This window comes from Podarcis tiliguerta, assembly GCF_965153285.1.
Source record: "Podarcis tiliguerta genome assembly, chromosome: 11".
Lineage (NCBI taxonomy): Eukaryota > Metazoa > Chordata > Lepidosauria > Squamata > Lacertidae > Podarcis > Podarcis tiliguerta.
In genome coordinates, this window is record NC_139544.1 from 4,014,874 (window position 1) to 4,042,548 (window position 27,675).

At 43.2% G+C, this 27,675-nt stretch overlaps 1 protein-coding gene across 3 annotated transcripts in view; it reads right to left on the reverse strand.

The window, feature by feature from the left end:
• LOC310659731 (guanine nucleotide-binding protein G(q) subunit alpha) overlaps positions 1-27,675 on the reverse strand; it is a 92,243-nt gene that overhangs the window by 38,771 nt on the left and 25,797 nt on the right. For all 3 annotated transcript variants that reach the window (XM_083403517.1, XM_083403515.1, XM_083403516.1), the window contains exon 2: positions 13,928-14,112. In XM_083403517.1, the coding sequence (XP_083259643.1) occupies positions 13,928-14,074 (147 nt within the window). In that variant the 5' untranslated portion in view covers positions 14,075-14,112. The remainder of the gene's footprint in view (positions 1-13,927; positions 14,113-27,675) is intronic.

The window sequence follows — 27,675 nt, forward strand, 5'->3', positions numbered from 1 at the left end:
TGTACATGCACCATGCCATGTGATCGATTATGCAGGGTGGGCATTTTATTCAAGTTGGCATCTGTGGTTCAGACTATGGGGTGTGCAGCATAGGGTTGTATCTCTCTGGTCTTATCTCATGCACAAGGGTAAGTTCTTTTGTGGGGAACTTTGTTGTAAGGACGCTTTGCACAAAAAGTGAGCAACCTGAACTTAAGCACACTGCTAACACTTCTGTTCCAAGTATCTTGCTTTGGGTCTCTAGACCCAGCCAGCCAACACCCCATTGCATCCCAGTTCTAACTATTGGGACTCCATGGGCAGAGCACCCAAGCAGAATAAACAAGAGGAAACATACCCTGCGTGTGTTAAGTGCCACAACTGCCTCCCATGTACTCCACTCCTCTGTTTTACGTGAATACTGTGCCTTGCTTAAAATGGATTATTGAAACACATTCCTTCCTCACAAAACCAGGAGTCTCTCCTAGAAAGGGAAAGCACTCACACGCACACACAAAAACACACACATAAGCTCTCTGTTGGCAAAGGCCACGTGCTCCACTCCAACCATTGCCAAATCTGGCCAAACACTCATAAATTTGGCACTCCAGGCCTTCCCCCTGACCCACCCCCCCTGCTCCACAGCCTCCTTGGGCTTTTGCCTGGCTGGAATGTGTTCTTGAACAGGGATAAAGCCTCCTGCCTGCTTGGAGAATGTGTGCGCATTTCTATGGTTGGAATAGAAATGGTTGCCTCCTATATACAAAGGTAAGAGTCACACCCATTGCTCTACTTTCTTATCCCTCTGGCCCTGCCTGCTACTGGAATGTGGCCTCCCGTATGTTGTCTGTGAGGGAGAGAACCCTCAAACTGAAAAACGCTCCCTCTTCCCTGCCTACAGATATGTTGCTCAAATCAATACAAACCACTTTGAGGTTTTGTTTTTCAACCATCAAGCAGTGTATAAATCTCATGAAATGAATATATAAAGCCTGAAAATGAGTTCACACTTTTGGCAACTAAATGTGGCAGAATTTCAAGCAGGAATATTCCTTCTTGGGCTCAAAGAGTGATCTCCTCTCCCTGATATGTTATCCTTCCTGCAATTATTGTTGGTAATTAATTTCCCCACAAAAAATAGGTTACTGCTTATCCAATATTATTAATAGACATACTTGCATGACTTATAAAGATTTTGAGATACACAAAAGGAAGGAATCTACATCATCATGTATTTTAAAATGAAAGGGTTTTTTTGTAATTTATTTACTGCCTTTTGTAAAGATTTCTATAGGATCTTAAAAAGTATTACATTGAAAATATCATAGCTGTAATGAGTGTTTAGCTAGGTAAAGAAACCTGGCGAAGAATAAAGCCCAGAGTTTGGTGTAAGTGGAAGAAATTTAAAAGGGATCAGTGTTGCTAGACACCAGGATGTGTTTCCATGGACAAGGTGCTAGTCCTGGACAATTAAGAGAGCAATCCAAACCTGCAGAGGGTCTGGTCATGCAGCTCTGGAGGCCAACTTCTTGCAGGCTACTCTTTCTTTTCTTCTCTGTAACAAAAACTTCCAGCACAGAAAGTCTCAATCTGCAGATGTACACTCATCATGCTTAACTTAAAACTCAAGGCAACGTAGGGGAAAAGTTGCTTCTGCAAAAGTATTGCTTCTCTTTGGCTTCCTATGGAACAATCATTGCCTGAACATTCCCTATCAGAGAACTACAAGTGCCCAACAATCCAATTTACATGTCCCTGGATATTCTGTGTGGGGAAGAATTTTAGCAGCATCAAGCAGCAAACAAAACTGCAGTGAATTGCTCTTGAAAGCGATTTCCTCTCACTTCAATTTATTATTTATTTATTTGAATTTCTATACCAGCTTTCCTAAGAGGATGACAGGGTGGCTTGCAGTATAAAAACAAAAACACATAACGTGGTAACGAACAAAACTTTACTTCCCCTCCCCCTTTTGATGGACTAGCCCCTTAAGTACCCCTCTTCCGCTCTGGCAGAGTGTGAGGAGGAGCAACAGGGTGGGGGGGGCATGTCTGTTGCGTCCTCCTCAGCCATCCTGGCAACCCCGTACAGCATCGCAAAGTGGCACACAGGCTTTGTGATGCCGATTCCCCCTTTGCCACACAATCCCCTCACATCACCAGCAGCAGCCCAGCCACCCTCCTTCTCTCCCCACCTCACTTGCCCACCAGCTCTCTCTTTCTCTGAGCCTCCTACATCCGGCACTCTGAGCAGCGCACACGTGCTCCTTTTGTCCCTCCCCCACCCAAAAAGCAGACATTTTGGCAATTAAAAAAAATTCCCCCCAGATGGTGATTTCACCCTTGAAGTCCCGGACATGCCCGAGGGGGAACGGACTTACGGCAACCCAGCATTAGGGACACCTATATAAGCCACTGTCCATTTCCTAGTATTTTGAAAGAGAAATTGAAGGGGAGGGGAGAATTCATAGCTCAGCGTGAATTGGATTGTGTGGGATAATGATAAAAACAGATATCTTAATTTATTCTTGAGCTACTTAATTCCTCTGTGAGAAGCTGACTCTGCTAGTTCTGCCGACCCTGCCCTGGTACAACCATACAAGGAGGGCTTGCGGTCTGAATTTAGCCAAGTCACATAACACAGCACGGTTGACAGCCTTACAAATCTGGAGGAACAACATTCTTCATGTGTGTCAACGGGAACTGGTTTTAGGCGTGTGCTCTTCAACAATGTTGGAGGAATTTATACATGCATTTTTAATAATTTCAATCCACTGTCTGTGATAGAAGTTCTTCAGCTGTTCCTTGCATTACATTCAAAGAAGGCGAGGAGAGGAAAAGGGGAGGGTTCCTATTTTAAGTTCCTGCAGTCTAGGCTGTGTTGGATAACTTCAGTTTAAAACACTACCTTTTTGTTTCCTTATAAAGAATAGAGCTCATCTAGATTCTAGGAGACCTTACATAAAAAGAGAACAAGGGTGTTGGGAGGTGTAGAGAAAAGGAAAGAAAAAACACTGACCCCAATTGAGCTGCACATGCAATAGCACTGACAAAACAAGAGCAATAGCAGCAATCAGCTATTTGGTGGGACACACATACAGAAACATGCTTCCAAGCACATTGTCCTGTTCGCTTCTGCATCGTTCCTTCCTTATTTCAGATATCGTGACATATTGATATATCGCAGTGTTTAGTGTGGATATATCACTAAAACCAGATGCCGCCCAGCCCCATCTGCAACCAAGCGCTGAAAAGCGAAAGTGAAAATGCACTTCTATCATTCTCAATTGCAAATTCCAGCTCACTTATTTCAGTCACTGCAGCTCTAGTGTAGCTAAAGAGAAGCAGTGCAGCTGTAGCCTCCCTCCTAGTGACATTCTGCATGATCCCAAAGCATACAGTCAAATCACTAAAATTAATGGTACCTATGGGGAGCTTAGGGAGGCGGGTGGCGTTGTGGGTTAAACCACAGAGCTTAGGACTTGCCGTTCAGAAGGTCGGCGGTTCGAACCCCGCGACGGGGTGAGTTCCCGTTGCTCGGTCCCTGCTCCTGCCAACCTAGCAGTTCGAAAGCACGTCAAAGTGCAAGTAGATAAATAGGTACAGCTCCAGCGGGAAGGTAAATGGCGTTTCTGTGCGCTGCTCTGGTTCGCCAGAAGTGGCTTAGTCATGCTGGCCACATGATCTGGAAGCTGTACGCCGGCTCCCTCGGCCAATAAAGCGAGATGAGTGTTGCAACTCCAGAGTCATCCGCGACTGGACCTAATGGTCAGGGGTCCCTTTACCTTTATGGGGAGCTTGGGGTGTTAGGGGGACGTTAGTATCTCTGGTGGGGGACAGATATACTTTGGTCCCCACCCTGCACTCAGCTCTCACCTGTGGATCCTAGAAGCTGTCATCATGCATCAGTGGCCACACCTCGGGAAATGGTTTTGACTGGCTGGCAGCCGCTGACTAAATCAGGTGAGGGTAGCTGATTGGTCTCAAATGCTCAGAACCCAGCACAAATCCAAAATAGAGTCCCTAAGATGGTTGGATGGCATCGTGTGTACCTCCTTCTGGCAACTCCTGCAGCCAAGCTGGTGCCAAATGTATTGCTCTGGTTTCCTTTGAACTACATCAACAAGGCAGAGGGGAGGGGGTCTTCTGGGCAACCCAGGACCTCCATACACAATGCCCAGGCTTGCGCCCCTGAGAGGTCACTTTGGTACCAGTCTCCACAGCTACAGGCTGGCGCTGTGAATCTCCAGCAATTTGACTTTGAACCCAGAGGCACACTCCATTGTCTTTCGAGACAGATGGATACCAACAAAATGGTACTGTTTTAAATTGCTTTATTTTGGCTGGACATATGCAATAGTTATCGCATACAGATAAGAATAATAGGTATAAAGTATTTCCACCTGTCTCTCATTTTATAGAGGTATAAATTACTGTATCAGGGAACAGGAGCTACTTTCCAAACTCTCAAGTTATTTCTTGCTTAACTTGGCAAATGCCTGTTGTGTGTGGATCTAAATTTATATCCCTTTGCCATACAGTCATACCTCGGGTTGAAGTAGCTTCGAGATAAGTATTTTCGGGTTGCGCGCTGCGGCAACCCGGAAGTAACGGAGCACGCTACTTCCGGGTTTCGTCACTTGCACATGTGCAGATGGTCAAAAATGATGTCACGCGCATGCGCAGAAGTGGCAAATCGCGACCCGCGCATGTGCAGACACACAGACACTGGTTGCCTTCGTTTCTGGATGCGAACAGGGCTCCGGAATGGATCCCGTTCACATCCAGAGGTACCACTGTATATTCATATTATATTTGACAGGAAAGGCCTGTGAGATCTCTTAACTTGGCTGTCCTGTCTGACCTAAAAGCTAGCACAAGCCTGTCAGAAAAGCTGGAGCTTTTGACAAACACACAAACTCTTATTGTCTCTAAGAGAGTTGATTCTGTCTGTTTTCACAGGGGCTATTGTTGTGAAGAAACTAAAACTTATGCTTAGGTCATGCACTGTTCAAAGGTGTATTTGCTGAAAAGAGAATGTGAAATAGCATTATTTCCCTAAAGCTAATCTTCCAGGAAAAGTTGAGGACTCTTTCACTACATCTTCAATTTAATACAGAAAAATGCAGGTCGGGAGAAAAGAACTGTTCAGTCTTTCTGCTCAAGAATGTTATTCTTATTTGTGAATTACTACTGTTATTTAGGTTCATTTGTTTGTTTACAGCAAGATCTATTTTAACATGTAACCTGGAGAGGCAACATGTAGTTTTGTACTATCACAGACCACATATAGCTGTAGGAAATGGCCAATACCTACCTCATCTTCATTCTCTGGGGTGAAGGGGCCAAAGCTTATTGAACACGTTTTGCAAACAGAAGGTTCCAGCTTCAATCCCCAGCATCTCCAGGTAGGACTGGGGAAAGAACCTGGAGAGCCACTGCCAGTCAGTGCAGACAGTACTGAGGTAGATGGACACACCGCACTGTGAGCTAAGCCATGGATTTGCAAAGCCACACAAATGTGTGGGCTCCCAGAGAGGAATTCACAGCTCCTTCACTCTTCCCCAGTCCTTATTACTGCTGCCTTGTGCTGAGCCAAGCCAAGGTTTGAACTCAAGACTCCTGGTTACTGTCTCTCTTCACTTACTACTAACTGTGTCTTAGCTCAGTTCAGTTTACTGCAAATTAGGTTAGTATAAGGCAGCCTCCTGTGTATCTATAAACGACCCAACTGTATACATACTGTTGAAGACCGGGAGTCTGCTTTCATAAGGAAAGAACCCCGTGGCTGTAAGTCAGGCACCCTGAGGATCCTAGGCGGTGCAAATTTGTCTTTCATATCCTATTCCATTCGTTACAGTTGTACAGGTTTCAAAAACTGTCAGCTTGCTACAACACTTGCATTTTCACGTCTATTTCTTATTTGGGAAAGAAATCACTTTACTTCCCTGGACAAACAAACAAAATTGTTGCAGATCAATAGTGAGACAGGACAGATGAAGATGAGAAGGAGTGATCTACCTGATTTCCAAAGGCTTAGCAATGACTACTAATCGGAAATGAAGAAAGAAGACACTCACAATGCAAAGAGTTTACTGCAGCATCTTGCTGAGTAATAATTACATCCTATTAGACAAATTTAATAAGGAAAAAAAAGATTTTGTATGTACAAGTAAGATCAAAGAAGCTTCACTAGATATGGCCTGTTTTCAGCATAAGACTGTTTAAACTGAATTTTATGACTTAACTATATCCAGATTTCCCCATCCCATTTGATATCCTCTTTACACCTGACCTACAAATGTCTAAATGAGTATTCTGGAGGTTCAGTATTGGACTAGAATTAGCATGACCTACAACAATACTAGGGACGCGGGTGGCGCTGTGGGTAAAACCTCAGTGCCTAGGACTTGCTGATCAGAAGGTCGGTGGTTCGAATCCCCGCGGCGGGGTGAGCTCCCGTCGTTTGGTCCCATCTCCTGCCCACCTATCAGTTCGAAGGCAGCCCTAAGTGCAAGTAGATAAATAGGTACCGCTTTATAGCGGGAAGGTAAACGGCATTTCCATGTGCTGCGCTGGTGCAGGCTCGCCAGACGCAGCTTCGTCACGCTGGCCACGTGACCCGGAAGTGTCTTCGGATGGCGCCGGCTCCCGGCCTCTTGAGCAAGATGAGCGTGCAACCCTAGAGTCGGTCACGACTGGCCTGTACGGGCAGGGGTACCTTTACCTTTTACCTTACAACAATACTGCTAGGCAGCAGACTCAGGTAGAACTAGACACAATGAAGGAAATATGGGATAGGCAACCATATATTTTCCTGACAATGTGGTCAAATTACACTTAATCTTGTGACCACTTGCTGATTCCCCTCTGCAAATGACACTTACTAGCCCCCACAGTTTATTTTTTCTCAGCTGGGTGGGGTGGGGGGCTGAGAGGAGAGCATGTGGCCATGGGAGAAAGATGAAGTACCCCTTTACCCAACATTCCCCTTGATGACTCTCCTCAATGCATTTGAGTTATCCAAGTAAGCATGGCATTGGGAACATGCACTTGCAGAAAGAATACCTCACTCTGTACTCACAGGATTATCCGGATCTCCTAGTATTTTCTTAGCACATGAACTCTCCTTACATTTAATTTTTACCTTCATACTTTACGGAATGTTTGACAAATCCCATTTATGTATTATGCTGAATATGAATAAGAAGTACAACAGACAGAGGAAGCTGCCTTGCACTGAGTAAGACCCAAAGGAGCATCAGTCTCAGTACTGTCTACACTGACCAGCAGCGGCTCCAGTTTTCAGACAAGAGTCTATTCCAGCCCTACCTGGAGAGGCCAGAGATTGAACCCGGGGCCTTCTGCATGCAAAGCATGTGTTCTACCACTGAGCTACGATCTTTTACCTAAACATGAAGCAGAAGAACATGTGAAGAGTTCTGCTGGATCAGACCAACTATCTATTCCAGTAGCCTGTTACCACACATCTTCCGCTAACCCAGATGATAAAATGGGGGCCAGCCAGCAAACATGGAGTGGCATCTCCCTAGTGCAGGCACCTGGTCAAGGAACTGTAACAGTACACAAATCAGACGGACAAAATTATCCACAGAACTTCAACAAGAGTGATAAGCAAGGTCTCTTTTCTTCTTGAAGGCAGTGCTGAGAGCCAACAACGTTCCTCCAAAATAGCAGGTTGCATGACTGACTGAGGTATATTCTAAACACTGTTCCTTTACAGTTTGCGAAGAGGCAGAACCCCCCCCCTCCACACACACACACAGCCACACACACAACTTGATTAAAGTCATACATATCCTGTGATATGTATGGTTTATACATACATAGTCTAAATAGTATGAAACAAATTGGTTTCAGTAAAGGACCCTTATAAACACTGTTGTTTTAGCTTTATCTGTTGTCTAATGGGCAAGCCACCACACACATTGCTGAATCACACAGTATCATCAATGTTCAAGTAAAATAGGAAGCTCTACAGGAAGACTGCAAGAGGATGTGTGTCTAAATTTGGCTGAATGCAAGGAGCAAACTAGGCTATGCATATCCTATTATTTCTGGGAAGGGACAGAAGAAAACACAAATATGGCAAAGCTTTTTGCTTTCTTATAATGACTTATTTAAGAAGCCTCTGGATGGAGGGAAACAATATTGCTTCAAGAGACAGTCAATTTTGCATTTGCTGATTATAATTTAAACCACGCTGTGGACAGGACAGAAACAGTTATCACACAAGCGGAACTGTCAGCTCCTTAATTTCCAATGAGCTTCTCATTCAATAACCATTTCATTTGCCAACTAACAGGAGGCTTTTCCTTGACAAAACTAATTCCAAAGCACATGTATGAGAGTGTGTACACATGAAACTATTTAGTCAAAATCAGCTGTCAATCGACCCTTACTGGCAGTGATCCTACAATTAAAATTCTTTGAAGTTTCTTTTCACTGCATGAACAAACAGAACTGATTTCTTTATTCAATAGGCTACTTAATTCACATCATTGTTAGAAGTGTCTTTAATCATACCGCCATCCTGATTTCCTTGAAGTTATTTTATTTAATATATAGTGGATGTCTTAGTGCAACCAATAATTTTAAAAGACACAAAATTGTGTAATTAAAAAGAGGAACATTTCATTGATTAGCTGAAACTTCTGAGAATCATTTATTTGACAATGGCTTGCAAACATGGGGAAGAATCTTGTAGACTAGAGAGGGATGATGGCCAACCAAGCATCCTCTATAAAACTAGCTTTGCTTCAATACCGTTTGAAATAATTCTTTCCGTTTGCACATATTTAAATAATTATATGCAAGTTAACTGACTAATGGCTTCTCTATCACAGAACATTTTCAAGGTTTGAATTACATACATGAAAATTGATTAGATTTATAGGGATATAGCTGCATACATTTTCTGAAAAGGGAGCCCATGTTTTCTTGATGAAAGGTTTAGATAAGAGGAGGCACCTGTGTGGCAGAGGACAGAGCCCTGAATATTTTGGGCATCAAAACACCTACTGCTTCTACAAGCTACTAGCCTTGTGGTGGCTTGCACATACTTCCATTCCCTAAATGGTAGGTTATCGAGACATATTTCCTTAAGATGTATGCACAAAAATTGTGTTTCTATTTTGTTTTCTTTGTCAAAAGACCTATTATTAAAGAAACTGCACAAGGTGGTCTGGAAGCCAGCTTTGCTTCTGCATAGCTATGAGCTGTCCAGGGTGCAGACTGAGAGATTAGAAAATGAGCCCTGCAGGTGTGAAAAGCTGTTAAAAGGCTTATTTAGTATTCCACAGGCTCCTGTTCCAAGTGGACCTTGAAGGAGTCTTGTATAATTTCTGCTACCGTATTTCTCCAAGTGAACATGCCTAACTTAAACCAGAAACAGAGAGTGCAGCAAAATTAATGTACCACTTGAAAAGCAGCAAAGTGAAAATACCCAGTATATAACCTTCAAGGAGCCTAGTCCAAATCTGAACTATACTTTTGTTAAAAATGGAAGAGCTTGTGATATAATTTGTTCAAAAACAGTTGTCCCCTCCCGCTGGCAGAAGGGATCCTAAGTTCTTCCCGTCCAGAAAGGCAGTGCTGCCTATTAATTACTGGTGTCAGACCACAACTTAAATGGGACTCCCTCCTGGGACTTATCAGCTAATCAATGCTGAGAGCAAGACCCCCTAAAGGTGTGCTTTCAGTTATTCTACTGATTGGTCTATTTAGCTAAAAACCATCCTACTTCTTCCACCTGGCATAATGTAAGGGACACATACACCATATTTTTGTGAAGTGCAGTGATCATGCATCACCATGATCAGCAATAGATTCCTGATCATGGAAACCAAACTACTGCTTTTGCAGAATTCTGGCTCCATCCTTATCCATTTATGAACAAACATCTCACAAGATCATGAAGATGTCCATAAAATAAGCCATTTCCAGTCCCACGAGAAATAACACGAGTACATTGAACAAGTACTATGAGGCAACACACTGGGGACTGTGGCTGTCTGTGAGAAGGCAAAAGTAGCTGTACGCTTCATTAAGACCCAGATTTAAGCAATGCTACAGATCTTTCCCCTTTACTGTTTTCAATATCACATCAGACTCTGTTTAGCCTCTGGTAATGAGGATTAAGAAGCAGATCAGAACATCTTTCCACTAAAAGGCATGTATCACTAAGCTCTCCCAGCATCACACTAACACCAATAGCAGTGTTCAGTTAACTCAGGGGAGGCTAATCCATGGTGCTCCAGGTGTTGGACTTTACATTCTGTCAGCCCCAACCAACACGGACAATAGTCAGGGATGTAGTCCAGCAACATCTCAAGAGCCAAAGGTTAGACACCCCTTAGTTAACTAGTCACATTCAGCCTCTTTCTTCATCAGGGATAATGGACCTGTGGTCCATTCCTGACCATTTCTGATACTGGCTGCACAGCGGAAAGGAGCTGGAATACAGCAACATCTGGAGGACCACAGGTTTCCTATTCCTTCCTCATACAAACACAAGCTTGATTCACACTTCACTTTAAACAAGCACTGGATTAATCCAATGGGTGTATTCTAAGAATGACTAATGTTGGATACAACCTAAGGTTGCAATCCTAAACCTACTTACTCGGGAGAAAACCCCATGGAACACAGCAAGACTTACTGCAGAGGAAGCATACATAGGACTCTGCTGCAAATATGACTCATGAAAACTTTACTTTTAAAATAAAGTAGCCACAGCAACAACATACTTAGGAGTTCTAGTTGTAAGCTGCAATTAATGGAAGAGTGTATTTATTATAGTAATTAAAGCTTACATTTAATTTAAGACGACACCAATACATTCCTGGTTTTATTGAAAATGTTCAATAATCCAAGCCACTTTTTCAAGCCTGGCAGAATCTTTAAAAAGGAGCGTAGATTTTTTGAAACCGATGAGAAAAACAAAGTGGCTTACTAAAAATACCCTGCTGCTTTAAAAGCAAAAACGAAACTCTGCATGGATAGAATTTCCTGATATGAGATTCAAGCGATTAGGTAGTGCCTTTCCTGTATTTTCCAGGAGACTCAGAAACATGGATGCAGAAAGGAAATGGTTTTAAGATAACTTTGCCTCTGCTTATCCAATAGAGTAGGATGTTCAGTCAACTTTTTGTGTAAAATTTACATTTTTATATCACCTGGAACATATTTAGCAAAAGCACATTTCCTGGTGAATTCAGGCCTGTTTTTGATTAATGTGATCACAGGAGACCCTAACAGCTTTCTTCATGGTTATCATTCTACAGACAAAAAGTATCGGAATTCAGAACTTAAGGTGGTATCAAAAGTCTAGTTCACACATCCTCAGGTGACCTCAGGAGCAGGGTCTATGAGTAGGCTGGGCAGACTGGCCATGCCTGCACCAAGGCAGCATTTGTGTGAACTGATGCCTCCATATCAGTACTGTACACATACTTCCCACAAATTCCGTGAGAGTGGTGACACTTTTTAGAGAAGCTGGTTCATACAAATTGGACATCCACATGAGCATAACATGCATGAGACAGCCCCATAGGCACCCAAGACAAAGGATTTAAACTGAGTTCCACATGGCAAATGTGTTCACTGACTCATAGTTCCACTAAAGCCAGCGATGGAGCGATGGCAGAGCATTGTAATTCCAAGTATCATAACCACACCCACACAGCTGTGTTCTTGCTTTTGTCCAGAAGCATCACCTCACTAGTATATTTTTTTTAGTTTGATAGCAGGAGAACGTTATGGTTTTTTCTGATTATTTTTTACTTGCTCAAATCACACAGCCATGAAAATAGTTCAACTGTCCCTTACCTACCCCAAGACTGGTGTGTTGAATAACCAGATGTCCTCTAAAAAGGTAAAGGTAAAGAACCCCCGACAGTTAAGTCCAATCGCAGACGACTCTGGGATTGCAGTGCTCATCTTGCTCTATAGGCCAAGGGAGCCGGCATTTGTCCGCAGACTGTTTTTCCGGGTCATGTGGCTAGCATGACTAAGCTGCTTCTGGCGAAACCAGAGCAGCACAAGGAAACACCATTTGCCTTCCCGCCAGAGCGCTACCTATTTATCTACTTGCACTTTTTGGCATGTTTTAAAACTGCTAGGTTGGCAGGAGCTGGGACCGAGCAACAGGAGCTCACCCCATGGCAGAGATTAAAACTGCCGACCTTCAGATTGGCAAGCCCAAGAGGCTCAGTGGTTTTAGACCACAGTGCCACCGGCATCCCCTACTAGATGTCCTGTAGTACAAAATAAACTGAAATATTTGAAAATAAGGTAAAGGTAAAGGTAAAGGTACCCCTGCCCGTTCGGGCCAGTCGTGTCCGACTCTAGGTTTGTGCGCCCATCTCACTTAAGAGGCCGGGGGCCAGTGCTGTCCGGAGACACTTCCGGGTCGCGTGGCCAGCGTGACGAAGCTGCTCTGGCGAGCCGGCACCAGCGCAGCACACGGAAACGCCGTTTACCTTCCTGCTAGAAAGCGGTACCTATTTATCTACTTGCACTTAGGGGTGCTTTCGAACTGCTAGGTGGGCAGGAGTTGGGACCGAAAGACGGGAGCTCACCCGTCATTTGAAAATACAAGTGCACAAAAAATATATATAGTGGGCTCTGAACAGTATTGACTATAATCACAAAAAGTACTGATTTTTAAAGTTTTACATAATCCTTGTGAACCGTATAATAACAGGTACCTGAATTTAAATGATAACCATTTAACTTCAATAAATTGATAATTAGAGAAAAACCATATGTTCTTATTGGATTTTTCTCCCACATTTCATTTTGATGTAATAAAAAACTCTATAGATACCTGAACATGTCCTAAGGGTTGTGATACCATCATATTAATGTCAGTCACATTAATTCTTGCACAAAACTGGTTAGCAAATTCAGACCTTTCCACATGGATGAGAGAAATTAATTTCCTATCTATTATATGCACACAAAGTTCCAGTACCTTTTGGCATTAGGATTCTACTACCTCTCTCAGAAAAAAATGCTGCGGAAGTTTTTTAAAGTATAAATATTGTGCTGTGAACCAAGGGGGAAGGTTCACGTCTGCAAGTCTCCGGTGTGCATTATAAATCATACAAAAACACATTTCCAAGTGTACCCTAGCACAGCTGGAGCTGACAGGAGTTGTAGTCCAACAACATCTGGGGGCCCAAGGTTAAAGAGGCTGCATAATTTCAAGGTGCATAAATACAATCAAGTCAAAGTTTTCCCTCCATGCATCTATTCCACTCAATTTCTATGTCCAGCTTTACATCAACCCAAGTTAAGTTATCAATGAGCACACTCCACACAAAAGCAGGATCCATCCATGGCTCAGGAAAGGCAGAACAGGCAACATCGTGTTCTTACATCACAACACCAAGAATGGCTGCACTTTGAAGGGCCATTTCTGTGTTTGACTCTACCAGTTCAGGTAACAGTGAGCTCACAGCACTGAAAATTCTTCCATGCAAGGATATTCCTTCGACACAGAACAACAAGCAGATCAGTGAGAACTAGGCTAGAACCCTAGTCGCTAATTTGCTAGTTTTCTATTAGGAGAGAGGAATACTTGTCATAGTCCCTACTTGTAACGTGGTGGTGGTTCAGCACAAGTAGATTTATCACCTGTTAAAGTTAAAACTAGGCTAGAGGAACAGGTCTGGTAAACCACATCCACAGTAGTCACCTCTACCTATACTGGATATCAGCTGTAGATACCTTTCTACCACCTTCTGTGACAAAGTGGAGAAATACCAGTGCTGAGTAGTTTTCTGGTGTGCTGTCTTTAAAAATGGCACTCTTTCCCCTCTCCAGAAATGGCTAAAGCAGATACACAAAGTCAAAGCCATCTGATGTGATTCCAGGCGTAAAGCTGAAAAAAGTTCTGATCCATATTTAAACTGACAGCTTACCTTATTATGTTCATAGCTGTATGGGATTCTGAGTGTATCCATAGCTCTGATCATAGACTGCATTGCTGTGAATATATTCTGATACACAAGCTTTGTGAAGCCCCTTTTGTCCTCATCAGAGTATCCAGAACCATGGATGATTCTCATCTGTTTGATAAATGTGCTCTTGCCACTTTCTCCTGTACCTGAAAAATAATCAAATACAGATGCATCATTAGACTACAGTATCTGAAGAAAATGCAGCAGTCGCACAACTTCATTTCTCCAGTTTAAGTCAAAATTTATTCCCTATTACAAATGTTTTGGGTTCATGTATTAATTCAACTCTAACACTTTTGTTGTTGTTGTTATTCCTCAATCACTGCTTGAAAATGCATAGACACAATAAACATGATTAAACACTTTTACACACAATGTAAGAACTAGTTGTACAAATATATTTCCTTGCCACTGGGCAACATTACCATCCATCAATATTCAAGCAATTAGCTACATCAGCTAGGTAGTATTATGATACAGTACTTACTTATGAAAACCAGTTTCATATTCAAAATCATTAAAAAAAATTATTTTATTCATTATTCTCTCCTAGCAATTTTCAAACTTCTCAAAATTGGTTTTGAAGTTTTGCTAAACTGAATTTCCTGAATTATTTAGAAAATAAGGTCACTTATGAAGCTTTGCATCTCCTCCACGACAGACACACACATTGTATGTGGCACAGTATTCCCCTGAAAGCTGAGAAAAGATGCAAAGTGTCTATTTTTTAAAATACTGGACAACTTCAAGAATTAGGAAGGATGAGACTCTTGAACTTCCAGATCCTGACATCATCCTGGGGTTTTCAAAGAAGTGCAACATTTTTTTAAAAAAAATCACTATCAAACATTTGCTTAAAAAAGAAACAGCAGAACATCATACAACCCCAACACAAAAAACAAAAACAAAAAAATCAGCAGCTAAAAAAATAAATTGAATATCTGAGTGAATAAATAAGTCTTAAGATTTATACCACTCAGCCCAGTGAGCAGACTGAGAAGGTTCTTTCCTCAGTAGCTGTCAGCCTATTTCTGATAGAAGTGGAAGCCAAAGAAGGGCCTCTGGTGCAGAGCTTAGCGTATGGGAAATTTCATGTAGAAGTTACTGGTTAAATCTTACCTCCTATATAGTTTTTAACAACATGAGACTTAGCACAATAAGAATATGTGTTAACTGAACCCTGAGTTGCCAGATGCTGTTGGAATACAATTCTCATCATTTCCAGCCAGTTTTGCCAATGGCCAGAGATGATGGGAATTGTAGTCCAATAACTGCTGGGGATCCAAGGTTGAGGAACAATGGACTAGAATATATTTGAGTTTCCATGTATGGAATAATAGCCAAAATGTGAGGGGGGGGGATGGGGGGAGAAAGCACGCACAAAGATGTGTACATACAAACTTGCAAGCCAGATTTAAAAGAATTGTATTTTTAAAAAATTGGCAGGAACCCCTGAATGTGACTGAATTTGGAACTTTTCAAAATACTTCCTCTGACTCTCTAAAAGCTGTACGGTATGTACACCAGAAAATGGCAGCTTGGCTGCATGGGTCTCCGCAGTAATTGATGGGCTTTACTCCAAATAAGTGGTGGCATCCTGTTCCCTCCTCTGAACTGCACTTATTTCTGGAATTAATATTTTATCATCTTCCCCCCATCTACTGGTACAAGTCCTGCTCCTTTTGAGATGACACCTTCCTGGAAGAAGGTGATGACAATCCTTTCTGCATCTTCCTCTCCAGGGGTAATATGAACTTCCCAATATTGACTCAGCAGGAAGAGGCCCCTTTAACTGTTCCTTTTGATATCAACCCCCTTGCTGCACAAAGGAATCACTCTGGCTACTTCCTGTTAAGGTTATATAAGCAGAGGATCTTATACAAAGAGATTTTTCTTTTTCTTAATTAATAGCATAATCTTCTGAATATCCATTCGGGTCACTTCTGGGTGTCTCTCTCCCCGATACCAGTAGGGCAAGAGGAAAGACCAGTAACCTGCATCTTTGTGACTTCTTTCTGGGGGCTCTTTTATGTTTACTAGCTTCTATACTTCTGTTTTACCAAGGAAATCCCCAAGTATATAGAAAGCATATTCTTATTTTGGGGTGCACCCATTTCATTTCCAAACCTCAAGTTTGCAATGAGAAGGAATGATCAGTGACCTAAAACAAAGCTCATGAGCTTCATATCCTGCAACCTCCCCCTAACACTCTGTTATGCATAGCTCCAAAATTCTTCTCTGTTTCTAAAATAATTAGCAGTACAGAAGAACTGGGAAGAAGGGCAGTCTTTCAGAGGAGAAAATTGAAGGGTGTCACTAGGCACATGTACAGTGATACCTCGTGTTAAGTACCCCCTCCGAAATGCTTCGGGTTACGTGCTCCACTAACCCAGAAGTAGATGCCCTTTGTTGTGAACTTTGCCCCGGGATGCGAGAGGAAGTTGCGCTCCGGTGGCGCGGCAGCAGCCGGAGGCGCCATTAGAGAAAACGCACCTCATGTTACGAGCGGTTTCCAGTTACGAACGGACCTCCGGAACGGATTAAGTACGTAACACGAGGAACCACTGTAATGAGTTATATGGCTCTCTGTTATATGTCCTGTAACTCACCAAGACATTACAGCCAAATCTGTTACCTGTTAGGACACCTATCAGCGAGCCACCTGAGGAATAAATATCAATTTTTGAAAAATGGACAGTCATACCTCGGGTTGAAGTAGCTTTGGGTTGAGCATTTTCGGCTTGTGCTCCGCGGTGACCTGGAAGTAACAGAGCGTGTTACTTCCAGGTTTCGCCGCATGCGCAGACGCTCAAAATGACATCACACCCATGTGCGGAAGCGGCGAATCATGACCCGCACACGCGCAGACGCGGGTTGCGTTCACTTCAGGATGCGAACGGGGCTCTGGAACGGATCCCGTTCGCATCCAGAGGTACCACTGTAGCCGATTATGACCCAAAAGTATACACTAAATTCCTATTTATAAGGTCCCTGGAATTCGTGCAATAAAAACAGAAAAGGAGATCTGTGTTTCACTTTGGGGAGGGGAAGAGAAGAGGCAGCACTCATTCCTAAATAGCTTTCGGTACAATATATTTTTATTGTGAGATCAGTCTCTTCTGAAAATGTCTCTGTTTATGAGCAAAGTGGGGCCTATAAGAGCTATAACCTCAAAAGAAACAGATTTCCTAAGAGTTCACTCGGTTATTTTTCCAATACTTAATAAAACATAGAAGCAAGTGCATCAAAAATAATAAGTAAGCATAGGTTTAAAAACAGGGAGCATGAATCACAACCTGTGGTCAACTGCAGCAGCGATTCTAAACTAACTTCAAGAAGGAATTTCAAGAAGTCAGTCAATGAGCAGTTTTCTACAATATGTTTAGAATTCTGCATACAGACAAAGAGTATAAAATACATATACAGTTTGTGCATCAGATATATGTGGAAATCCTTATAAAATACACATGAATTGATTTTTTGGTACTTCCTTGTTCATGTCTACTTGAAGTGTAAATTTGCAAAGTTTAAATACAAGTCTGTCTAATATTTGATGTATTATATATGTATCTTGCACTCTGGCATTTACCTAAATACACAAATATTTTCTAAGAAATGGCTCTGAGATTTCAAATGGCTTGAAATTCGCATTTGTGAACACATCTGCTCGTGCTAGGCTTAGTCAGTATGCCAATATGCCATGTATGTATCATTGTTTTAAAAAATATTAGGGTGCATACAGACAAACATATCATTACAGTTCCTACACCTGATGTGCGATACAATCCTATTTGACATTTGCAGGATGATACAGATGACTAGAGCTGGATGATATCTGGTTTTCAACATCACGATATTACACCAGCTAAACATCACAATATCTCGATATATCACGATATATATCTGCGGCGGTGGAAGACCTTGCTGGGCCTCCCAACAGCAACAGAGGATCCCATCGTATCTCCCTGAGGCGGAGGATACAGAGGGTCTTGCCACACCTCCCCAGGGCGGCAGAGGGTGTGGAGCACTTCCCCCAGAAGCAGAAGCCCTTGCTGCACCTCCCCACAGTGGCGGAGAATGCGCTGCACTTCACTGCAGCAGCAGAGAGCCTTGCAGCGCCTCCCTGTGGCAGCAAGGGGTCCTGCCATACCACAGCAGAAGAGAGCCTAGCCGCACTTCCCCACAGCAGCAGAGAACACCACTGTACTTCCCTGCAGCTGAAGAGCATGCGCCACACTTCCCACGCGGCAGCAGAGGGCTTTGCCAGGCCTTCACGTGGCAGCAGTCCAGTCGCACGTCCCTGCAAAGGGCCTTGGCACACCTCCCCATGGCGGCAGAAGGTGCGCCACGCTTCCCCGCAGCAGCAGAGGGCTTTGCCGTGCCCCCCGCAGGGACAGAGGATCACACCGTACATCCCTGCAGTGGTGGAGGGTGTGCTGCGCTTCCCCACAGGAGCAGAGGGTCTTGACAAGGCTCCCTGTGGTGGTGGAGGAGGGCCTTAAAATTTTAGGAAGTAGTAAATTTAATAAAAATATTAAATAAACTTCTATATAATAGTGTGTATATATATATATATATATGCTTTCGTAGATTTTCACGGGTACAGGAATGCAGGTTTTGGTGTCCTCGGGTGTCTTCCCGTGTAAAAGTTGGGGTGTCTAGGCGACGTTTCGACGAGGTCTCACTCGTCATCTTCAGGCTGGTGCTTTCGGCTTCTTGTTACTGGAACAGAGCAGGATCTCAGTGTTTGAGTTCCTATAAATACTGTTGAGGAGGTGTGGTGTATAGCCTCCAATGTTCTGGGCAGAGAGGAGGTTCCCAGGCTAGTGTGCCTTTTCTTCTTTTGTTCCTTAATTACTTGAGGGATATCTTGGGTGATTTCTTGAGTGATTTCCTGAATCCTACTTAGGTGGGTCATTAGGTGTGGATTAGTTGATAAAGCCTTCGTGTCTTGAACTCTTGAACTTTGTGAAGAGTTTTTCTGAGAAGATGGCTGTACTGCACTTGGTTGTGCTCTGGCTTGGCTTCGTGTATAGGGGCGAGCTGTGGTTTTGTGGCCTGTGCCAGCCAGATCTGTGTAGGGATTGCAGGGGGGTGCAGCATCCGGAGGTGCCACCCTGGTTTGGCTACTGGATGGTGTCTGTAATTTATCTGTGGAGAGGGTCTGGGTTTGGGTCTGGGTTTGGGTCTGGCACACTAGCCTGGGAACCTCCTCTCTGCCCAGAACATTGGAGGCTATACACCACACCTCCTCAACAGTATTTATAGGAACTCAAACACTGAGATCCTGCTCTGTTCCAGTAACAAGAAGCCGAAAGCACCAGCCTGAAGATGACGAGTGAGACCTCGTCGAAACGTCGCCTAGACACCCCAACTTTTACACGGGAAGACACCCGAGGACACCAAAACCTGCATATATATATATATATATATATATGCAGGTTTTGGTGTCTTCGGGTGTCTTCCCGTGTAAAAGTTGGGGTGTCTAGGCGACGTTTCGACGAGGTCTCACTCGTCATCTTCAGGCTGGTGCTTTCGGCTTCTTGTTCCTGGAACAGAGCAGGATCTCAGTGTTTGAGTTCCTATAAATACTGTTGAGGAGGTGTGGTGTATAGCCTCCAATGTTCTGGGCAGAGAGGAGGTTCCCAGGCTAGTGTGCCTTTTCTTCTTTTGTTCCTTAATTACTTGAGGGATATCTTGAGTGATTTCTTGAGTGATTTCCTGAATCCCACTTAGGTGGGTCATTAGGTGTGGATTAGTTGCTAAAGCCTTCGTGTCTTGAACTCTTGAACTTTGTGAAGAGTTTTTCTGAGAAGATGGCTGTACTGCACTTGGTTGTGCTCTGGCTTGGCTTCGTGTATAGGGGCGAGCTGTGGTTTTGTGGCCTGTGCCAGCCAGATCTGTGTAGGGATTGCAGGGGGGTGCAGCATCCGGAGGTGCCACCCTGGTTTGGCTACTGGATGGTGTCTGTAATTTATCTGTGGAGAGGGTCTGGGTTTGGGTCTGGTGTGGTTGATTGGTGATGGCGTTCTGTGTGCCTCTGGATCTGGTGTCAGATTTTGTGGGGAGGGCTAATTTCCAGATGTCTGGCAAGCGGGATGTGTCGTCACGCTTGTTCATGTTGTGAGGGTGTTTCTCTATCTCGATGGCTTCCATGATTATTCTCTTGTGGTGATGTTCCATGTTAAAGAGCAATTTGGAATCTGCAAAATTAATTTCGTGTCCTGTTTCTTTCATGTGTTGGAAAAGAGAGGAAGTTTTTTCTTCTTTTTTGACGGCATTCTTGTGTTCTGCGATCCGTGCATTTATTCGTCTGTTTGTTTGTCCAATGTACGTGGCTGGGCAGACTTTGCAGGGTATTTCATAGACCCCTTGGTTTTCCAACTGAATTTTATCCTTGGGGTTTCTGAGGATATTGGCTATTTTTTGGTTGGTGCAAAAGGCTGTTTTGATATTGTGTTTATGGAGGATTTTGCTAATTTTATCTGTAGTGCCCTTGATATAAGGAAGGAGGGCTATGCCATTGTTTTCTTCTGTGTCTTGGTTTTTGGGGGGTGTTTCTTTTTGGATTAGCTTCGTAACCCTGTTTTGCTGGTATCCATTGGCAATTAACACATTTGAGAGATTCTGTAACTCAGTTGTCAAGTGGTCTTCGTCAGCCAGGCGTTTGGTTCTGGAGATGAGAGTCTTGGCTACGGAGTTTATTTGTGCAGGGTGGTGGTGTGATTGTGCATGTAAGTAGCGGTTGGTGTGTGTTTTTTTCCGGTAGATAGTGTGTCCTAGGGAGCCATCAGGTTTTTTGTAGATTAGGACGTCAAGGAAGGGAAGTTGGTTGTTGGCTTCTATTTCCATAGTGAATTGTATTTTGGGGTGTAGGCTGTTGAGATGTGTGAGGAAGCTATCCAGTTTTTCCTTCCCGTGTGGCCAAATTACAAAGGTGTCGTCAACATATCTGAGCCAAAGTTTGGGTTTGTGTTCTGACTTGTCTAAAGCATTGGTTTCAAAGTGTTCCATGTACAGGTTAGCGATGACCGGTGAGAGGGGTGATCCCATAGGTGCTCCTTCTATCTGTTTGTATCTTTGTCCATTGTGGATGAAGTACGTGTTGGTTAGGCAGTGGTTGGTCAGGTCCAAGATGTATTCGGGGGGATTGTATTTGTTTTGAATGGCTGTCAAGGCTTCATTAATGGGCACTTGTGTGAAGAGAGATACAACATCGAAGCTCACAAGTAGGTCATTGGGTTGTAGGTTTTGCTTCTTTATTGTTTCTATGAACTGGAAGGAGTTTGGAACGTGTGAAGAGATGGATTCTGCATAGGGCTGAAGTTGCTTGGCGAGAAATTTAGCGAGATTTTGTAGAGGTGAGCCTATGGAGCTGACTATTGGTCTGAGTGGTGTTCCTTCTTTGTGTATCTTGGGGAGGCCATAGAGTTTGGGGCATCTGGATGATTTTTCTCTGGGGATGATTTTTAGCTGGATTTCTTCACTGATAGGAGAGGCTTTTATTTTGGATTTGGTGGTTTTTTCCAGATAGGTGGTGGGATCTGTTTTTATAGGTTGGTAGGTAGGGTCTTGGAGTAGATTTGATAGTTTTGCTTGGTAGTCCGATGTGTTCATCACAACAGTGGCATTACCTTTGTCTGCTGGGAGAATGATTATGTTGTTGTCTTTCCTCAGGTTGGTGAGTGCTTTCTGTTCTTCTTTGTGTAAATTGCTTCTGGGTGGTTTGCTGGAGCAGAGGATGTTGGTGACTTCAAGTCTGATTTTATTGGCTTCATCTGGATTGATTTTGGTTAGGCTAGCTTCGACTCCGCATATGATGTTTTCCGTGGGGATGCGTCTCGGGGCGACTGCAAAGTTGAAACCTTTGGAGAGTACTTTGGTTTCAGTTGAGGTGAGGATCCTGTCTGATATGTTATGTACTGTTTGTTTCATGGGTTGTTGTGGAGGGTGGCTGGGCTTCTGGCGTTTCTCTAGTTTGTGGAGTTTGTTGGTGTGTGTGTCTGTCTTGTGTGAGGTCTCCGTTTCAGCTCTCCAGACGGCTAGTTGTTTGCATTTGTCCCAGAGTGCAGGGTGGATTTTGTTACAGAGTTTGAGGTGAAGAGTGAGTAGATCTTTGTTGGTTTGGTTTAGTAGGTATCTTTTCTTGTGTAGTTCGTTTCTGATTAGAGATAGTTCAGTTCGTTTCAGGATCCTTTCGGTAGCTGGGGTTTTAGAGTGGAATTTAGCCAATATCCTCAGAAACCCCAAGGATAAAATTCAGTTGGAAAACCAAGGGGTCTATGAAATACCCTGCAAAGTCTGCCCAGCCACGTACATTGGACAAACAAACAGACGAATAAATGCACGGATCGCAGAACACAAGAATGCCGTCAAAAAAGAAGAAAAAACTTCCTCTCTTTTCCAACACATGAAAGAAACAGGACACGAAATTAATTTTGCAGATTCCAAATTGCTCTTTAACATGGAACATCACCACAAGAGAATAATCATGGAAGCCATCGAGATAGAGAAACACCCTCACAACATGAACAAGCGTGACGACACATCCCGCTTGCCAGACATCTGGAAATTAGCCCTCCCCACAAAATCTGACACCAGATCCAGAGGCACACAGAACGCCATCACCAATCAACCACACCAGACCCAAACCCAGACCCTCTCCACAGATAAATTACAGACACCATCCAGTAGCCAAACCAGGGTGGCACCTCCGGATGCTGCACCCCCCTGCAATCCCTACACAGATCTGGCTGGCACAGGCCACAAAACCACAGCTCGCCCCTATACACGAAGCCAAGCCAGAGCACAACCAAGTGCAGTACAGCCATCTTCTCAGAAAAACTCTTCACAAAGTTCAAGAGTTCAAGACACGAAGGCTTTAGCAACTAATCCACACCTAATGACCCACCTAAGTGGGATTCAGGAAATCACTCAAGAAATCACTCAAGATATCCCTCAAGTAATTAAGGAACAAAAGAAGAAAAGGCACACTAGCCTGGGAACCTCCTCTCTGCCCAGAACATTGGAGGCTATACACCACACCTCCTCAACAGTATTTATAGGAACTCAAACACTGAGATCCTGCTCTGTTCCAGGAACAAGAAGCCGAAAGCACCAGCCTGAAGATGACGAGTGAGACCTCGTCGAAACGTCGCCTAGACACCCCAACTTTTACACGGGAAGACACCCGAAGACACCAAAACCTGCATTCCTGTACCCGTGAAAATCTACGAAAGCATATATATATATATATATATATATATATATATATATAAATTCAACTAATTTAAGAGTGGTTTAAATGATTTACTAGTCAATTTGCATCTGCTTCCCCACTCAAGAGGTCTAAGTGGAATCTGCGCATGCAGAAGCCCCACTGAGTTCAACTAAACTAACTTCTACTTTCCTGGAAGGAAGCCTCATTGAATTCAGTAGGGCTTGCTTGTGAGTAGACATGCCTTTGCTTTCACTGCTTACTGAAAAACACCCTCCCCATCATTCTCACATAGTACCCAACCTCCCATAAGGCAGCCAGCTCAATCTTCTCCCCTCCATTCCCGCCCCCCACAGAAGCCTCCCCCAAAGCCCTCATCCCACCAATCTCTCCTTTTTTATCAGAGGGAGGGCAAGCTAGCAAAAAGACAGTCTCTTTTATTTTTATTTTTTTAAACTCTTCCTTTTTAATATGGAGGAAAGCTATTTGGGGGAACGAACAACATAAACACCAACAGAAAATAAAAATAAAAACTCTTTCCCCTCTTTTTTTGACAGTGGGGATGAGTGTGAGGGGTTTTTTTATTACATTCTTTGCTGCTGGGTCTCTGATTGTCTATTGTTAGCAAGCTCTGCATAATTAGCTGACCTCTAAGTGGAAAGATAGGGGTGAAGCTGAAACAGTTTGCTGGTTTGTGTGAGGGCTTATCTACTTTTCTTATTGGTTAGGAGGGAGGAGGGAGAGACAGTGCCTGCAAATTATCTGTAAAGTATCCGTTCAGCTGAGCTGCCCCAGGAAGCTGTTAAGTCTCCACCTTTTGTTCACTGGCATATTGCCTTGTGGAAGCACTTATCACGATGTTATTTCAATATTTCAATACCAGCATTCAACAATATGGCGATTTATCGCACAGCCCCACAGATGACCAAGCAACTATAGTAAAAGTAAGTCCTGGATAATAATTTTTCACATTTCCTTCCCTTCATTATGCATTTCTCTTCTTCCTTCTTTTCAAATATGGTCATGTGCCAACTTTAAAAAAAACCACAACTGAATAAAAATGTCAAATCGACACAAAACCCCGGGTGGCAATCTCATTTCTGATCTATTCTTCTTTACTCCTAATTTCAAGGTGGAGTTTTATTCTTGCTGATGGTATTAAAGTTTCACTATTTTTGAGGCGCTGCCATTTTAACAACAGATTCTTGTGATTTCATGGAAACAGCAGTTGCACACAGGCAACCCTATTGTTCCAGATATGCATTAAAATACATATAAATCAGTGACATATTAATAGTCATAAAGAGGCACCTGGAATGCAGCATATGCTTTGGAATGCCCATATTGTTTTGATCTCGGACATTTCAAGGTTTCTTGGATAATCCCTGGTCCAAAGACACTGGTGGAGGAAGGGGGGTGGGAGGAGTGGCCCGTCCCCGGTGCCCCAGGGCTGCACAGCGAGAGGGGGGCCACCATGCTGCACGGCTCTTCCTTTCCCCCCTCCCTCACCTTCCCTCTCCATTGGGGGCAGAGGGTGTGCCCGTGCCACCCCCTGAACCCTCTCAGGCCCTGGAGCTGCAAGTAGCTGCTTCCCTCTTGGCTGCAACTGCACTCTACAGCTCTTAAGTACCGTATTTTTTGCTCTATAAGACTCACTTTTTCCCTCCTAAAAAGTAAGGGGAAATGTGTGTGCGTCTTATGGAGCGAATGCAGGCTGCGCACTATCCCAGAAGCCAGAACAGCAAGAGGCATCGCTGCTTTCGCTGCACAGCGATCCCTCTTGCTGTTCTGGCTTCTGGGATTCAGAATATTTTTTTTCTTGTTTTCCTCCTCCAAAAACTAGGTGCGTCTTGTGGTCTGGCGTGTCTTAGAGAGCAAAAAATACGGTACCTACACTCCTGTATTCACTTTCCTCCCTCTCTCTGCCCCCTCTCACCTTTCCACATCGCCCTGCTTAACTCTGGTCTTGCTTTAAATCCTTCCTCAACCTGGAAAGACACCTTTGGGGAGAGGTTTTCCTTTCTCAAAGAATTATAGTATTGAAGAGTGGGAAGGGACCCTGATGAGGGTAATCTAGTTTAACCCCCTACAATGCAGGAATATGCAGCTGTCCCATCCTTTTTACATTTGCTCTCAGCCCTGGTTTGCCCCCCCGTGTAAATTTACACCACACACACACACACACACACACACACGGTTGCCTCTGATGCTAATCCTATTCAGAGCAGACTGACTGAAATGAATTAAAAATCCAAGCATTAATTTCAAAGGGTCTGCCGTAAGTAGGATTTACTTGGATGTAGCCTGTTATTATAACCAAAGTATCTTAGCCAAAGTTATACACAACCATTCCTCATAAGGCTTGCTTTCCAGATCCTTGATCACCTTTGTTGCCCTCTTTTGCACGCATTCCAGCTTGTCAACACCCTTCTTAAATTGTGGGGCCCAGAACGGGACACAATACCCCAGGTGTGGTCTGACCGAGGCAGAATAGAGTGGTACTTGATCTAGAAACTAGACTTCTGTTGATGCAGCCTGGAACAGCATTAGCTTTTTTTTTTTTTTTTTTTTTTTTGCTGTAGCATCCCATTGTTGACTCAGGTTGTGGTCTACTAAGCCTCTTAGATCCTTTGAATCATGTGTTGCTGGTAAGCCAAGTGTCCCCCATCTTATACTGGTGCAACTGGTTCTTCCTGCCTAAGCATAGAACCTTTCAGGCTAAAAGGAACTGGTGGGACTTAGAAGAACACAAAGAAAAATCTCTTCTAATGCAATTTGTGGATTTTTTAAACGTGGAATTTTGTGAAGTACTTACCTAGATTTGGGAAGGTTTAAAATGGCAGCACTATTTTTGGGTTCTCTTGCCTGGCAGGAATAGGTGCTTGAGCTCTGTTTGTGTTTGAAGCAAGAGGAACAAAGAACATGATGGGGCATTAAGTAAAGCGAAGAAGAGGTCGAGTCTGAGGTGACAGGAACCGAGTTCCTTCCCACCCCTTGGGAAGCGGGGGTGGGTGGGGAGGGAAGGACAGTTGGAGCAGAGGGGAGGACCATGGCAAGTCGACCATGGCAAGACTCCTAGATGAGAAACAGTGAGAGTGACTCAGTGACTGCCCCAGGCAGCAAAAGCCCTAGCTACGCCTCTGTCCAAAGATCATCAGAAATTAGTTTCTAGCAGGCTGCGGCTCATATACTTAAAGATGAGTGATAGATAAATGAGTTGTTGATTAACATATTCACTCGTTCAAGTTCATAATTAGGAATACAAAGTACGAACTGTGCATTACGAATGCAAAACTGGATAAAATTACGCAGCAAACCATATATCTGAATATTACATGTCAGGTGACATATGCCACAACTTTCTTTAATGTCAATGTTTTGTTTCATTTATGTATAGGGTTAGAGCCAAATTTATTCATGGTAAGACAAGCCCTACTGATTTCAATTGATCTAAACATATCCATAACTTGTTATGACCTATCCATTTCCTCCCCCAAAACCTTCTTCTTCTTCTTATTATTATTCTTAATAAGGTTTATTATTATTATTATTATTATTATTATTATTATTATTATTTGAAGTAAAAGTTGGTCAAAATATAATTACAACAACGAAGAAGAGGAAAGGACATTTGTTGATGGCACTGATGTAAGCAAGACCTACTATTTCAGTAGGGCTACTCAAAGCATGACTATTCTGGATCCAACCTGGGTCTAACTGAGACACAAAAAGCAATAGAGCAGAGAATCCTTATTTATTTCAAACATTTTCATACCTCCCTAAATTTTAAAACAGACCAAAACCAAGATCTATTAAAATGCTTGGGTAAATCTGAAAGTTTTCGCCTAAGCCTTAGCAATGTTGGCACCAAAAGAATCTCTTTAGGGAGTGCATTCCATAACTAGATGCCACTCCTGAGAAGGTCCCCTCCTTTGTAGACGATCTTAGTAGGTCTGATGGAAGTAGCACATGGAAAAGGACCGCAACAGATTATCTTGAACTAGTAGAGTTAAGATCTAACAGTTCTTATTGGAAAGCAATTTATAATGCAACTTAACGTAAGTAGGACAATGCGTATGACTGGCTTCAAATAAAGTACAGTACCAGCAAAAGAGAAGGTGACATACATTAATTGTGGGGAATGGGTGTATCTGAACATGCAATATGTCTGGCAATGAGCACTGCCTGGACAGGAGACCACCGAGGACCTACAGAGGTTTCTCAGAATACACCGGAAGTCTGCTACAGCTAGGAATCTTTACACTTAGAAATGGAAAGATGAAGAAGTTCCTACTAAAGAAGAATGGATAAGCAAAGTAATGAACTATGTTGAATCAGCAAAGCTAACAGCTTTAGTATGATTCTCTTACTAAAGGGAAGCCCCTTTCAGACTATTTGAAGAAATATTACAACATGAAGAATCCGCAAACAGGTTGAGTTATGAGCAATGGAAATAATTAGAGACTATTGTGCTCTGATTATGATAAAAAGA